The sequence below is a fragment of the Triturus cristatus genome, chromosome 11 (assembly GCF_964204655.1).
Source record: "Triturus cristatus chromosome 11, aTriCri1.1, whole genome shotgun sequence".
NCBI lineage: Eukaryota > Metazoa > Chordata > Amphibia > Caudata > Salamandridae > Triturus > Triturus cristatus.
Window position 1 is genome coordinate 868,419,306 of NC_140594.1, and position 17,453 is coordinate 868,436,758.

Here is a 17,453-nt window from a genome sequence, read left to right on the forward strand (position 1 = left end):
AAGAAGTCATAAGGCTCTTAACTTTGGTGGGATGTCTCTTTTTTTTTAATATCAATTTTATTGATTTTGTGAAAAGACAATAAAAGAACCTGAATATAAACAACAGATCATTTCCAGAAGCTTAATAATAGACGACAGTAGGTGAGTGGAACAATATCATGTTGGTATACATTGCCGTATAACCGCCCTCCGAATGATACATAGGAGTGTGGGAAGTCTCTTAATTGAGCAAGTGATGGGAAGTGGACAATTGGCGTGTTCCATTGTTTCTTGAGGATCTCAGTAGTATGTTAAATAGCATGCTGATTTTTTTTAAAGGTCTCTGACCTGCCATAGGTAGTACATTCACTGGGCTACGGATGGGGTTTCCTTCTTTTTCCAGTTGGAGGCTGTTAATCTAATGTCTGCTCCCAGCAGGTGGCAAAATATAGCTATCTGATCACCATATTGGGTTACTGACCCAGTGTTCAGGGGAACAATGCAGCTTTCTGGTTGATCATTGTACCAGTGATACTACCAATGTGACTTAGTGTTTCTTTCCTATATACCTGAATGTACGCACATATGTGTAACATCAAACTGTTTCCCTGTCCACACCTCCAGTACTTATTTGCAGCTTCCGGATACATTTTCTGTAAACTTTGGGGTGTGAGGTACCATTTCATCCTAACCTTGCATTCATATTTCCTCTGTTATAGGCTCCTGGAACATTTAGATAGTGAAACCTACAAGTGGGATGCTTGTTTACTGTGGGATGTTGGCGCCTCTTGAGTAAGTGTAATTGGGCACTAGTCTTTTTCAAGCCATGCAGTAGATGAGGGAAAGCACCCTAAGCCCTCTAGGTGGACCCAAAAGGACCACACTTTTAATCTACACACTGATCTACGCACACGCTATTCATATCTCTATTTATAATTAGTATACATTCATTTGTCAAAACACATAATCTTGAGCTCTTGAAATAAATATAGTCGTTTTTTGATGTTCTTGTACTCTTTAATTTCAAGGATTTGGGGCAAAATCCTTAGAATACAAGAACATCAAAAAACGACTATATTTATTTAAAGAGCTCAAGATACTATGTCAATTGATTATGAGTTTTGACAAATGAATGTATACAAATTATAAATAGAGATATGAATAGCGCGTGCGTAGATCAGTGTGTGAACATTTAGATAGTGTTCTCCATCTCTTTCTCCAATTTGCCCCGGGAATCTGTTTGCTTAATTCTCGTTCCTGTTGTGCTTGGTATTTCCAATTGATGTGGTCCCTAACATTGAATGGTGTAGATTGTTGTAGTGAGAGCCATGGTTATTCGAATATGAGCAGGTATTTTTCCAGGGGGGTGAGTTGTCCTGTGGCTTCTACTCTATTTCCGTGCTGCAGGACCCAGTGCCTGAGTTGAGCATATTGAAATCTGTCTTGCTATGGGACCCTGAAGGTTTTCTTACATTCCATAAAGGACTTAATATGTTCATTTGTGATCATATCTCGGAGTGAGTGGCTTTCTCCCAATTTTCATTTCTCAGATTTGTTGCCCTCCATTGCTGGTGAGAAATGCATGTTTAAGGGTATGAATGTGTTAGGTGATTGATGCTTGGTTAGACCTTCCTTAGTCACTACTTTATCCCATATTTAAAGTGGGATTATAGTTATCTTGAATATGTCCACTTTCTGGTAAAGGCATTCTTTATGAAGCCGGGGGTGCCCCACAAGGGGTTCCCAGCCAAGGCTCTTTCCATATTGAGCCACTATTTTTCCGATACTTTTACCATTTAGTATTAGAACATTGGAATGTTGACTGCTGAATTGAAGACAATGGAGTGTTCCGGGCTTCTAATGGCCGGTAGAAGCCTGGAGTATCAACATTCCAATGTTGTCGTTTACAGCTGTTGTTGGTTTTAGAACATTCTGCCCTCTAGGGGCAGAATGTTCTAATAGCTTTAGAGCCCTGTGTAGCGGGCAGTACAGGCCATTAAAGGCCAGCCGACCCTTGTTAAAAGCCCTCGCCTTCAGCACGGACCTTTTACACTGGAGCAGGTCTTTAATGGCTGGTAGAGCCTGATACAGCAGGCTCTAAGGCTATAATAATTCACTGACGAGCTGCATATATTAAACCAATTCTCAATGCAAACATTCTCAAATAAAAACATAGTTTAAAACTACTGTTTACAGATTATACATTAAGGACTGACAAGGACCGGGAAGTGTTGTCACATGCGAATGATCTGGAAAGAAGATTCTGTTACCCTTTTGCTGTTATATCATAAACAACCTGAATTAATCAGGTAAAAGAACCTAACCTGAAAGAGAGAAAGGTGTCAGAAATCTATTGGATTCTGAAGTCCACTAACCAGAGAGAAAGAAAAAATCTTTTTCTTTCTCTCTGGTTGGTGGACTTCAGAATCCAATAGATTTCTGACACCTTTCTCTCTTTCAGGTTAGGTTCTTTTACCTGATTAATTCAGGTTGTTTATGATATATGTACTGTTGGAGGGTGAACCTAACCTTAAAACCTCTAATTCCCCCCATTTTTTGATAACCCTTTTGCTGTTCACTGTGGCTCTGCAAATATTAGTTATGGCGATGAAGAATCGTAAATTGATAACCTGTGTTGATACACTGTGTGGGATAGACAAATGAGAGTAACTGCATCTCTCTTTGGATGATTTTACTACATTGTTATCTCACCCATGATCCCATTCTGATTTGTGCCACCCCCGATTTCAATTTGTTCCTAATAAATGTTTAGGAACTGTTGAATTATTATGATTAATTACAAGTTGAAGTTCCTTCCTAAATGTCAACTTTCATTAATGTTAGTTTCTCCTTTTGTGATTCTTAGAATCCTTAGAATTCAGTGTTCTACTGCTTTTGTTGCTGGGTTCGTTCTGTACAAATACCAAGTACATACACACTTGTAGAATCGTGCCTTGAAGATTACTTTTGTATTTCTGTAATATGGCGCATTGGCTATTTTCTGTTGCAATTGTAAATGCACTGTATAGTCATGAGACTATCAAGGTCAGTAACATGTTTCGTGATATTCTGAATTCTAAAATGTATACCATTTTCACTATTTGTTAACAGTTGGTGAAGATGGTCAAATAAAAATCTGGTCTAAAAGTGGGATGCTGAGATCAACATTAGCTCAACAAGGTATGTTGTTCATCATTAATCATCTCATTGAATGTTGTATTTAGACTAGCAGAAAGGAATGTAGTAAAGAACAAGCACAGAATGGAGAACAAGGGCTAAGTCAGGAAGTCGAAGCATACTTACTGCAAATTGCAACTCTGTTGTGTTTTGATGCTTTTTATTTAATGGCCATAACATGAACAGCCTTGCACATGCGCAGGAGACTAGTGGTTGATGTGAATATTGATAGATGCCCAGCCTGATGATGAAAATCTCCATATGTAAATGGGAAAGTAGTCAACTGAGTGATGGCCATCAAAGTTCAGCACAATGTATTGGATAATGGTCGCCCCATCATGAGATGCAGCCTGCAACAAACTGTGTATGTAATGCTTTGAGCTAAGCTTCCATAAGCACCATGCTTTCAAGTCTACGGTGCTTCTGTGTAGCAGCCGTGGATCCATAAAATAACAAAGCCTACAGAAAGTCACTTTGTACTCATAGTTAGCAGTAGTTATTGCGAAAGATTCAGATGTGGCTTTTCGCCCATCCCCTAAATATTAGCCTTTGGTTTTGATGCAAAGAATGCGTATCTGGAAAAAGTAACAGTCTCCTTTAGGTTGAGATTCTGATGAAAATGCTGACCCACACAAGTGCTTATTTCATGCTGGTAGTAAACCAATCAGCGCAGTTTGTTTTGGTGATGGCAGCCTGCCATGCTCTAGACAGTGATACCTTCAACTTGGAGGAGCAAGGCAAGACGATATGTCATATTGAAAGGCAAACTATGTGACAGGCAAATGCTATTCTGGCCATATATAGCTTCTACATGTGGCACAAGATGGACAGATTTTGAGATCCTTCATGAAATGAACAAAGTTGCTCTGTGCCATCCAGGTGCCTCCTCCAAAACGCAATCATTTTTCTTTCTAAGTAATGCAATGATGTTCAAGTCCTGATTAGACCTCTTAACCTAACAGAGCCACTGTATTTTACATTCTTTCAGGAAGAATCATTACAGGTGAGAGGCATAGCCAACATCTGCTTTTATCATTGGATGTTTTCTTACCCCAGTAAAGAGAGCGCAGATCATCTCTTGTCAAGAACATGTTTCTTGTAGAGCAGAAAGAGTCTCTATCAGTGAAGTTGTAGGAAAGTTGGTTTCTGTTGCAGTAACCACCACCCCCCACTTTTTGGCAGATATCTGATGCACTTTGACTGAGTGTGCCCATGGTACCTGACAATCAGGTACCCAGGGCCTGTGTTTTTCTCTAAACTGTACCATTGCTTCCACAATTAGCACAACTCTGGCCTACCTGTAAGCCCCTTGTAAAGGGTACCTATGGTACCAAGGACATGGTGGCCAGGGAAAGGCCTCTGAGGGCTGCAGCATGTATTATGCCACCCTCGGAGACCTCTCACCAGAAACGTGCACCATTGCCATTGCAGTCTACGTGTTGTGGTGCAGCTAAAAGTAAAGAGTCAGCATGGCATACATCCCTGTGTGCCATGCCTGCCCAGCACTGCATGAGGCCTAGGTAAGTCACCCTTAAGGCAGGGTGCCCTATACCTCATGTGAGGACCTATCTACCTGAGCAGACTGGTCCCTATAATATCTAAGGCCATTCTTTGCTATTATAAGTGCCCAGCAAAGCCATATATGGGTATATGGTCTGGAAACTGGTCATTAAGGGTTTCCCAGCACCATAATGGCTTTACTGAATCCTGGGATGTTTGGTATCAAACATCTCAGAATAATAAATCAGCACTAATTCCAGTGTCCCATTTGTTATTCCCTACACTCATGGGTCCCTTATGGAGGGGACCCCTGAACCCGACCAACCACTGGTGGGGTTCTGACAGGTGAACACCAGCCTGCCACCACGAGACAAGTTTCTGGACCCCTGGGGTGGGAGCCTTCACTACCTGGGCCCATAAACAAAGCCTTTCCTGGACGGAGGTATTCACACCTACCCCGGGTCAGGAAGAGCTATCTGTGGCAGGGGAGCTTCAAAGGCCTTGCCACCTTTGCAGCGTGACCCCAAGCCCATCCTGCTATCTGGTGTATGCCACCTTCCCGTCTCACCCCCTTTTTCAGCAGGAAGACAGGCGGTAAAAATAAGGGAGCCCAGAAGCTGTGCCCACCCCTGCCTATCCCACCCCTCAGGTGGGGAAGTTGAGGTGAAGCCCAAACTTCAGTGCCAGCCATCTTGCAGATGGCATGTACCCTCCAATCAGGGTTGGGGATGGTGCCCATTACCCCACGTGGGGTAAGCACCCTGTGTTGGGCGACCTCCTCCAACCTTCTCCTTGACGCCTGCAGCCTCCTCCTGCAGGCCCCCTGACCACGACCAGAACCAGTGAGAAGAACCTGACACGAAAAGACACCCCTGCACCCACAGACCCTGAGTTGTGAGGTGCACGACTGATTGTGTCCTGGTGCCCAGCAGCTCTCCAACTTCATCCTCCAGTCATTGGTTCCCTTTTTCAAGTCTTCTGGCTCCGGCCTGCAGTCTTTTTCCTCGACCGACAATCTCCATAGGAATACATTTGGCTCTCGACACCGCATAAGCACCCTGCATCCGGCCGCACCTGCGCCGCTGGTGGTATAGTTTTGGTGCTGACCTGGGACCCCCTTTGCCATCACCTTAACCCCAGGAGCTTGCCTCCCAAGACCAAGTGGCCTGCCTGTGAGCAGCTCTCAACCGAGGTTCCCCGTAGCCCTATTGGCTAAACTTGGCACCCTTTTACTCTGTACCCGTCCGCCTTAGTGCCACTGGTGCTGCACCTCAAGTGCTAAACTGAACCTTTATTCTACCATCCAAAACCCAGTCACCAAAACAGTTGCCTGTAAACGTAACACTGCTCTTTCCTCCATAGGATTGCATGGTGGGTTTTTCTCAGAAATTGTTTCTTAGTGTTGATCTTTCCTTGTGCTGCAACAAAAGTAACTTAGAGTCTTCACATGAGTTAATCTGCTTACTAATGTACTACAATGGCCAAACTGTGTGATTAGTTTGTTTTGTGCAAAAGTAGAAAAGTAACTGAAAAGTAACTAAAAAGTAATCTTACGTAATTACAAGTATTCTGAAGAGCTTACAACCCATTGTCTTGACTGCAAAGTAATTTGTATTCTCCTACAAAACCAGTACACACTGTATCTTGAAAAGTATAATTGTATTGAAAGTATCACTTACCTGCTACTGAGTAAATATTGGTTATAGTAATGAAAATAGCAAAGTAATAACTTTTTGAACAAACTATTGGTCTGGATTCAGCCTTTGAGTGTGTGACATCATTTCTTGCCTGAGTGTTTACAACAAATGCTTAATACTACCTTATGATAAGCCTGACTGCTGAACCACACCACCACAAAAGAGAGTAAAGTATTATATACTTTAGCCTTTGCTATACCTCTGGGGATCGACTGGACTCTGTACACACTATATCTTACTTTGGCATAGTATATACAGAGCCAGCTTCCTACACAAGTCTATATGGAGAGACTTTGGGACTCTCCATTAGAGGGAGTGTTCTCAGTTGCCCTTTTCACATCCCTCCAGATCTCTGAGATTAACATTTGAAGGGTTTAATATACCCGTTTTCTTATGGAATTTCATTGCTACCAAGATGAAATGAAGTCTCAGTCTCATTCTTAGCCTTAATATAGTTGTTCATACCAAACTCTGAGAGAACCGAAGAAGCTCTTTCTGCCCATAGTCATTAGGATGTTGCAGTGACTTTCTTTAGCAGATGTATACTTTCACATCACCAGCCATGAGTCTAACTGATTTATAGTAGGAGACGACGACTACCAGTGTCTTTGAATTAATTTTGTACGTTTCATCTTCAATATACACCCGGTTACCGAATTGATTAATTTGAAATGTCTAATTTTTTAGGAATATGATTTTCAAACCCCAAATACTTAATATTTCACCATGATTAACTTGTCTTGATCTTTGGTGACTGCAATTGCCCATTGAGCGCTTGTCTCTATGGTATTGTGGTGTAATTGTTGATATGGTTATTGTTCTATATAAGAAGAGATGATTCGTGGCATGGGACTATGGATAGAAAGTAGAGGATGAGGTACGGAGTGTTAATGTTGATGTAGGCTGGTGATGTCATGCGGGAGGTGAGTTCTAGGGAAGTGAGGTGCTGTATTTCTTTTATGGCTTTGATGGAAGAAATCACGCGGAGACTGAAGTTCCCGGCAAATGTTATGTTGATGGTAAAGATAGTGATACTGTAGAAAATGTCTGAGAGTTTGTTAGTCAAGTCATTGCTTGGGAGCCTGTTGATTAGGTGAACTGTGAAAGACAGAGTGTGAGGATTGAGGTTTCAGTAATAAACAGTACATCCAGGCAATTGTTGGTTATGAAGTCCGGTAAGTTTTTGACTGTCATAAAACAGAGCTGAGATTAATGAGCTTGAATTTGTTGATGGAGCAAGTGTGGTGGGTTAAGTAGCAGTATGGATTTTATGTGTGTGTTACTCAATTTTCCTTTGCAGTTGAAAATAAAGGGGTTGCATTTGTTTCACTTAGGCTGTAAAATGCAGGGGTTCAAGCTTGATCCTGTTGGGGACACACAAGTTACTCCTGTTATATCCATCATTAGCAAAGAAGCACTGGTAAGGAAACTCTGGAATTTGTGCTCATGTGGGGGAGTTGAAGAAACCACATATAACCATGTTCACCAAAAAGCCAGCAGGGGCTTTGACAATTGAATATGACATCAAGGGAGATTTTTATCAAAAGCCCCAAAGAATTGTGCTGAAATTAGAGTCTAGGTTTAGGCTTTTTGCTTTATGGGCTGCTGCAGGTTTAAATTGGGTTGTGCCTCCACCTAAACTTTTCCTTTAGGAAATGTTCTTGTGCCGTCAGTTCTTCTGAGGGCTGGAATCCATTGTGGCACCTATACATCCTCTTTCTGCAGCTATCATTCTCTGTCAGTCATTGTCCGCTCAACTTGCTCGTCACATGGCAGTCCCAGTGGAGCATATGCAGGTTCAGGCTATGTGTGCCAAATGACCGCCTCTACAGAGCTTATAAGATGCAGGAGCTGGCCTTTTAACCACACAGAACCAAGGGCAATTTTAAATATACTGAACAACGTTTCTTAGTGGATTCAGAGGGTTATACAATTATTAAATGTCTTAAAATAAAAACATTTGATTGCATTATTATGAAATCGGTTGAAATGTAGGCAATCAGTAAACACAACTTCGCAGTTGATTATACTGTTTTCCAGTTAATGGAGAAGAGCTATAGTGTCAGCCAAAGTGTACAAAATGTAATTTGCAACAATAGTGCTCAGTGCACAACATTTAATTTGTCACAATAGTTCTCAGTGCTCCAGTGATAACACAGCGTAGAGAATAAGGATCATAAGGATGTAACAAAATAGAAGCAATCAACAACAAAGTTAATTATTTTTTCCACAGGCTATCCGTATCAAAGCATTAATTGATTTAATCTGCAGAATCCAATTGCCCTAACATTGATGGACTTTTCAACCCATGGTTAGTAAAGGGTCATCATCGATACTGAAGAACTTAGAGCAGCAGTAAAAGTGAGGCCCAGATGTTACTAGGATCGAAAAATGGAGGAATGTGTGATAATTCAGAAAGATCTGTGTAAAAAAGATAAGCTTAACAAAAGAGGGAATTCTTTTAATACATTTTATGTATCATCTCTGGCAGAATCAGGAGAACACTTAAAGAATGCAGGTGGTGTAAATGTGGTAAAAAAAGGGAAGCCACCGCCAAGGTCGTGTCCTCTTCAAAGCCTTTACGGTTGAGATTGCCATTTCTGATCACACCGTTAAAGTGGATCCTTGGTCAGAAAATCCCTTTAATTTCACTCCCATGCAGTCTCGTACAATGCCAAGCACCCCGGAACTGCTCAACCTTAGATAGTAGACAGGTATATAATTTGTGATATAGCACTTACAGTGGTATTAGAATGTAGATGGCTTGAATGTGTTGTTTAAAGTATGTTGGAAGGTCTCTGGATAGGAATGTCGTTCATAAGCAAACTATGGAGAAAGTGGTGTTTGTGACACCACTCAAAACTAGGAAGGAAAGCTAAGTACACAAAATAGTTCCTTTCTTAGTTGTCTCCTGTTCTCATTGGAGATACGTGTAAGGGAGTAAAGACAGTGGCCATTGGTTTAGGAGGTGGTGATTAGCATTGTAAAAATACAAGTTACATACTAGCCTCATTTTTTTTTTTAAATACATAGTTTATTGTTTTTTTGTACAACCACATATAAATCCTTACAAAATTTTCCAGTATACACCCTGAGGATTGATCACAAGCCCCCCGCCAATCATACAATACCTAATGCAAGGCCATGGAAATCCTTCCAGAGCTATGCATCACACAAACCAAAAACCTTCGTAACAAAACCCCCTACCCTTAAACACTATGAAAATTATAAATTCCCTCCCCCTCCCACAGTCCTCACCAACAACTCAGGTGGCCGTCTCTGACCTCTTGTATCTTACAGTCCAAGGAATATCTATGTGTTGAGTTATGTGATGTACCCAGCTTGTTCCGGGGCTATCCCCTCATCCCCGGCTCGGTCTCCGCCATCAGCACCTGGCTCATAATCTTGTAGTGCCTGTACTAACGCCTCCCACGCAGCTGCCGCTTCTAGCGCCTTATCATTGTTGCGTCTGTGCGCCCATTGATACCGTAGCGCGCCCTCGCTGGTGGCCCACTTGAGAAATTCCCCCTTCCATCGTTTACTAGTGGGACCCACTGTTGACTTACATACTAGCCTCATTACTGAAACTGGTAGTTAATGGATAGTAGCTGGCTGTAAGGAGAGATACAAGAAGCAAGTAGGGTTACTGGGTAACAAGGTTTGATCAGTGTAAGGGATGTACTGATATAAAAGTGATCTGCTAGTAGTTGATGGAAGTTAATTTGAACTGATGGTAGCATGTTGGTCTTAGCAATAGCCATACGACAAAGTTATAGCTTGTGATTGTTTTCAGAGACTTTTTTATTTGGTGTAAAGGTCGATCAAGACTAACAAAGTTGTGTTGTCTATCAGGCTTGGTCCACATTCACACTAAAATAGGAAAGACTTCAATGGACCTGGTTGCACCAACTGAGGTTTTGTGCTTACCTGATTGGAATGGATATCAGCCCAGATGCTGACAGTCTTAATGGGTACGAAGCTGCCACAGACATAAACATGGAATGGGATGTATGGCAAGAATAACCATAATATTTGATTAAAATGGTTAGCAGCAACATGCAGAGCCTCAGAAAGAATTAGAGGTAGGGTCTAAGCAAAGGAACTTCACTAGTCCTAGGTCAAAGGCCACTTGAGATGATGAGAAGTCATGGAGAAAATCAAGACAAGTACTCATGCATAGGGCTTCGCTCCAGAAATCATGAACAGCAGTACAGGCATGAAGAGCAGATTGTACCCAAAAATAAATTGGGGCTGCTATTGCCCTGTTGATATAGGGGACATCAATAGGAACTGAAGGAGCAGGCTGTACCCCTGTTGGCCCACAGACACCCTAACTAAATGTACAAAATAGGCATGAGACAACTAATGCCTTCCTGGTAGATGGAAGGTAGCACTGGCATTCAGAACAGGTTTCTAGGAAAAGGAGACTACCTGAAGGAAGATAAGAGGGAACTGCCAACATAGCAGATATGTGGCTGTAGGAGCCTTGCAAGAGCAATTTAGAGATGCAATCTTCAGGACAAAAAGGAAAGGCAGAGGAATGGCCAGAAACAGTGTGACTGTGAGGCAAAGGAGCTCACATATAAAGCATGATAATGCATATTTCAGTCACAGAAAACAAGTGTGAAACAAGTTACACTGTGAGGCAATAAAGCTCACAGATGAGGGAGAATATTGCACATTCCAGTCACATGGAAGAAAGTAAAAGGAATAACAGGAATGATCATTCAGGATTCTTCAGATTATCAAGGCGTTTCTCAATATGGATGAAAGGAGCACAAGATGGAAACTTCCATCCTAAGCAATCATGTTAAAAGCATTGTAAGTAGAAAACATTGTGCTTAAAGAAGCCACTCTTTGATACCTCTGTCCAGCTCACACATAAATAGGGTTAACCTAATTTCAACAAATAGGCGTGTGCTCGCTACAGCACAGGGTAGGTGAAAGCACCTAATGTACCTACTCCACCTCTCTGCCTGAATGATTGGTTAAGAAGAGCAAGAAACAACACATGGAAAAAACTAATCTTTTGAACAGAATGTGAAAAGCATCTTATTTTGGAATTGGTCAGGAAAGAATGCAATGCAACATCTGTTATAGAGGCTCCTAGGTCAGGCTCAAAATATGCTAGGGTTTTCTATAGATCTGTTAGCTCTCAGCCTCAGTGAAGTTATACAAGTGCCAGAATGCAATAGTACATAAGAGCAACATTGCAGAACGGAATCTGGAATGGGCCTCATTTCCAAATAGGATTAGGGAAGGTTGTCTGTGAGCACTAGAGTGTGGCACAGGTTCCAAACTAGTTCTCATGTTGGAGCCATGATCATAGAAGGATCTTCGGTGACTTTGCCGAGTGGTAGGATCATAGTACCTGACAGGACATTGCTATTATGTCTAAAAATATTTTAACTAAGCCTTCTGGACAGTGAAACAACCTAGAGCCAACTTTCGACCCCGTTGGATCTTTCATTTAATCACATGCTTGAATTGTTCTCCAACATCAGGCTGGGAATTCTCTGTTCTCGATGTTAACGCAGCAGTATTCAATACAGCAAGTAAAATTGGAAAAACTCCATACACTACAGGTAGCTCATCCACCTTATTTTGTGACTTGAATTCTGACCTTTGAGGTGAAGGGGTCTGACTTCCAACATTAATTTCGAAATACCAAGTGTCAGATATTCTTCTGCTCATTTTCAGGAGATATGATCCTCTGAGTACTGTTTGCCTCATCACAGACGTAAGAGTTTTGTTCTTTCCTGGTCTTCTTCGTTCACCAGAGGCCTCAGAAGGTAGGCATTTACAGCACTTGTTTGTGTCTGGGAGTTAATCCCTTGATTTATTTTTTAAGGATGGATCTTTTAGTTAATATGGCCAAGTCTTCATGATCTTTATTTAGGCCATGAGCCATGTGTGAGAAGAGAAAGATTTTTACAGAAAACCCCCACATGTCCTCAAACATTGTTCAACCTTTGGCAGACCTAGTTCTAAAACTCTAAACAACAGGAGGGGTCACCTTCTCAAAGCCTTAAATACTGAGTTTCCCAGAGTGTGTTTGAATTAAGAGTGTGACTTCACATACACCAACAAAGGTGAAGATGCATACAATGGAATTGGCTGATTCAAACAACCTGGATATAGGCTCTTTTGCAGATGGCCCCCAATAAAAGGTCCTGTACGTCTGTCTTGACAGCACAGGCTTCTGGATCTGGTGGTGCTGAGATTGAGAGACCCAAAGCTAAACTATTTTCTAGTTTAGCCTCTTGTTCTTCAATACAGAAGACAAAGTTGCCATCGTCGATGACCCTGATGTGGACAGACATGGGTAAGCAACCTTTCGAAATTCATTGTCAAAGACTACTCCAAAAACGAGCTCTCCTTAAACAGACACACCACCACCAACGAAATCAATACTGTCAATGAAGATCATCTAATTGTGATGAAGTCTACTCCGTTGATAAAAACGACGCCATCAATGACAAAACTAACTTTGTCAACTAATACCATACCACTGATGGCAAAGCAGATCCTATCAACCCTTGACAAAGTCTGTTGATGGTGAAGTCCATCTCGTTGACAGCTCCGTCAAAGAAGCCCCTTTCGTCGATAAACACTCAGTCGATAAAGCATGTTCCATTGACGGCAACAATATTATTGACAAAAAAGCCCATCTCTTTTCCGCCGATGACCAGATAATCAAGTGCAGTGTCACTGGCAGCAGTGGCTACCATTTTAATTCTGTCTCTGCCTCAGAGACCTCCTTTGTCACTGGTACCATTGCTATCCATATCGTTGCCAATAAAAAAGCATGGTAGAGCATAGTACTTAGCTCATAGACGACTCCTCTTCTTGCTATAATGAAGAGGACAATCAGTGAATGAAGTGACCAAATCTACTCTGGTTATGACTGTTGTCACTGATGTAGCATCGCAAGCAGAAGGTTAAAAAGAATTGGATATCCACTATGTTCCAGGAGATTCTAAAGAAGAAGACCTGAATTGTCAGGATCCCCAGAAGTATAATAGACCCCAACCTTACAGGGAAACTTCGCTTTACCCCCAGATAAATATGGTATAGGTGCTCATGGATTTTGTGGACTCAGTGAGACAACTGATGAGGAGCTTTCAGACAGGTTACCGCCAGTTACATCTATTCCACCATGTGAGCACCTCCATCCGATTTTGCCTTCTCATCCAAGGAAAGCTCCTCCATCTAATATATCCACACCACCCCGCAGACAGATGAAGTACAAGATACACCTCTGATGTGGATGGTGATGATCCTAGTCAACATCAAATAGATGACATGCATTATGTTGACCAGCATGACCATGAATAGGACAGAGATGGTCTATTTGAAGACCCCTGCCCAGAGCCAGCACCCAACAATTATTTTCCAGATTATATCCATCATTTCCATTGCCTAGTTGTTAATGCATCAAATTGTTCAACCTTCCTATTGCCACTGCAAAGACAAATTAATTATTGTTTGATTTTAAAGTCCGTCATGAAGATCAATTCGATCAATTCCTACTTTAGACTACCTTTGGGAGGAAGATTTGGCCTTCATGAGAAATCCAGCCATAGGAACAGTATTAGTTTCTCAACTAGGAAAATAGAAAAAGGCTGCAAATTCTGCATTAGCCTACATGTTAAATCAGATAAAAAATTGATTAGGCAATCTCTGCCGCAGTGTAAAGAATATAATGGCTCCGTCAGCACCCTGCCTGATCCCTACAGATTGCAACAATAAATGAATAAAATGAGCAAGAGAATTGTCTGCATTGACTTCAGGTAGAATAGCGAACGCCACAGCCATGTTGAGCCGGTACGATCATCATCTGTGGCATGATATTGTCCCATTCAAGGTAAACCGCCAGAGCAATATCAAGACCAGTTGCGGTCCCTTATTAAGATGGCGAAGACACTTCATCTGCTTAGAAATGCATCTCCAGTGTGTACAATGCTGGTTTTTGCCAGATGGTTACTTGTGCCATCTTAAGAAGAACTGGCTGCCTGCAAAGTACTTCTTTTAGGCAAGAAAAACATTCCAGGGTGCTGTTCAATGGGTAGCATCAATTTGAGAAACACTTAGCAGCTCTGCAAACTATAAAAACTGACACTGATACGCCAGGTCTCCTGCAGAGGACAATTAGTATTCTAAATGATTTCCTTGTGGACAAAGGGGCTTTTATGAACCAGGATTATTAGCAGTGTTTGTCCCTACAGGCTGAGTTACTACCCTCTGTTATAGTCTGTTCCTCCAGTATTGTATATGTCAATCAGGAGGAAGACAGCAAAGGAAGGGCAAGGGTCTACCCATCAACAGGGGACAGAACAAGCCCTGATGAACATGTCTTCTCAGGAAGCCCACTGCCCTTATCTTCCATGTCTGGGGGGGTATTGGAGGGGCTTGCAATGTCTTGTGTGCTTATTACCAGTCTGGCAGAAAATTATACGAGCCCGCTGTGTGTCACATACTACAGTATTGGTACCAGTGGTGGCTACGATTTAAAAATATATATAGTGGGGTGTGATAGCGCCAAACTCACCATATATATGCCACACTTCTTCTCCCCGGGATTCCACAAACAGGAATGGAAGGACTTCCTTCCTGATCAGTGGAACGTGAATCCAACCAATCCGGAAGCTGCTCTCATCAGCGTGAATTGGTGGGAGCATGCTATCCCAGTGCTCATTTTGGGGCTGGGGGCCTGTGCCAGCAATCCCCTGGCTGCTTCACATCTGGGGGATTGCTGGGTCTACAGTGCGCATTTTGGGCTGGCCATTGGTAACCAGCCGGCCAATCCGACATGCTCACTGAAAGGGGCAACAGTAATCCTGCAGTAGCAGGATTCAGCCTCGCCCCCTGCCTCACACTCGCGATGTACACAGCAAGAGCCGGTGGCAAAATAAAATGGCATTATTATGCCATTTTATTTATGTGTGTTTGCCTGCTGCGGTCGCAGCAGACGGGACAACGCTTCTCCGCTATTCTGGAGTAGCTGATGCTGATGGGTACACAATTTCTAACAAAGCTGCTGCCAAAGCTTCCAAGAAAAGAACATAAATTATATTTGAAGTTTCTATGACTGGAATTCATCAAGCTTCTCTTGAAGCCACCTTGAGGCCACCTTAAAGTCAGTCCAGGAAGTCCAAAGGCATCATAGCTTTTGCTTCAGATTTTTCCTGATCTGCAAGAGAAATGGTCCCATTTTTGATCTAAGCGCATTGAGTAAATTTATTTAAAAAAACAGACCTTCAAAAAATGTTCTGATGGACAATGGTTCAGACCCCCTAGCATCAAAATACCTGGAAGATGCATATTTTAAACTGCAAAAAATGCCTTTGACATCGAAAATATCTTCATTTTATGGAGGAGGGACACCACTATCAATTTAAGGACCTTCCATCGGACCAAAGTGCACCGTGAGTTTTTGCTTAGTGCCTAGCACTAATGGCTATACATCTAGAAGACAGGAGGTGAGAATTTTTTTGTATTTGGATAACTGAATGATCAAGTTCCCTTCATAACAACAAACATAAGCAGATGTCAGCATAAAACTACAACTTCTAAAACCTTTGGGTCTCTCTCTAAAAAAGAAGGGGTCAATGCCTACTTAATCTCAACACATCCTGTTTCTAGGGGCAAGCATACATGCTGGCCCTCCAAAGGCTCATCTTTCACAGCAAAGGGAGCAGCATCTGATGAATCTAACCCAAGACATCCTGAAGCAATCTTTGATAACCGTATGCAAGTACAAAGTATTAATAGGAATGATGTCTTCCTGCAAGCCTTTAGTACCCTAATGCTAATTAAAAATGAAACCTCTACATGAACCATTTGATTTGCAATGGAAGCAGGTTTCAAGGTCAGTGGGACAACAAGACAGAAATCAAGAACCCTTAAAATGGTAGGAAGGCAAAAACATTATATGCTACGTTCAGGACATATACATAATGTAATTGCAATTTTAACAAATGAAGGGCATCTCATTGAATTGTTGGGGTGGTCACTTACTAGTTCTCAGAAATTAATAGTCTGTGGGCCTTCCCAAGAGGATAACCTTCACATAAACATCTCCTAGAGCTCAGAGGAGTTAGATTTGCACTGAAGGCGTTCTTACTGCTGATTACGCATCAACAGACCTTAATAAGAACGGACAATACGACTGCTCGTTAATACATAAGAAAACAATTAGGAACACAATCACAGCTGCTGTTATAGTGGCCTGCCATAGATTGGGCCTAGATGGGCGGATTGTGGATTAGAAACAGCTGTCTGGGACCTCTTCTTCCTCCTCTGATGTGCAAGGAATAGCCCTGGCCCGCGGACCAGGCCATAAACTGTTTAGAGTAGAATGGTCTGATAGATGGTTGGCTCCTGAATGAGGTTGAATGTTCAGATGAACGACTGTGGTGGTCATGGGCGGGTGTGGACCTAGGCAGTTGCAAGAACCTGTGACCAAGATGCAGGTACATTGACCCCATTGTTACCCCCTACAGGATGCATAATAACGTGTGCAATTTTGCTATGGCTCTGTCATTAAATTTTAATATTCCTGTATTGCATTTCTGCTATTGTACCTTTTCGGATTGTGGTGGTTTGTTTAAATGCAAAATAATAAACATTTTTTTTTTAAACGTTTACAGTCAGTTATGTCTACTGTAACGTGTCACTTTTTACAAACAATGTCCACTGTCCCTAATGCTTCTCTTCAAATCTCCTTTTTGCCTGACCCTAGTCAAATGTATCACCGGACAACTCTTGCATTATAAAACTATAACTACCGTTATTTTTCTTACGTTGGATCTTTCTTAGAACTCCCTACTTGAATTATTCTGCGTCATTCGACTGAGAACCCCTTGTAACAATGTTAATACAACAGTGTAACGATTAGATTCAATAACATTGACATTTCGTGGATTATCTGCAACCTAACCACATCCTTATGAATGATCCAAATGACAGCCAATCACAGATTAGCACACACAGCTACTCCCTTGACAGAAACTACCAAATGTCAGATTTTTCTCGTGCACGTTACAGCGAGGAACTCTCTGGAGAAGATCTCTAAAAAAGATTTTCTTCATTTTTTCA

General features: G+C 41.8%; 1 protein-coding gene across 1 annotated transcript in view; it reads left to right on the plus strand.

The window, feature by feature from the left end:
- The window catches only part of IFT80 (intraflagellar transport 80), a 455,321-nt gene that overhangs the window by 95,418 nt on the left and 342,450 nt on the right, over nt 1–17,453 (plus strand). Inside the window, exon 5 of the mRNA XM_085634720.1 lies at nt 3,091–3,159. Coding sequence (XP_085490846.1) covers nt 3,091–3,159 — 69 coding nt within the window. The remainder of the gene's footprint in view (nt 1–3,090; nt 3,160–17,453) is intronic.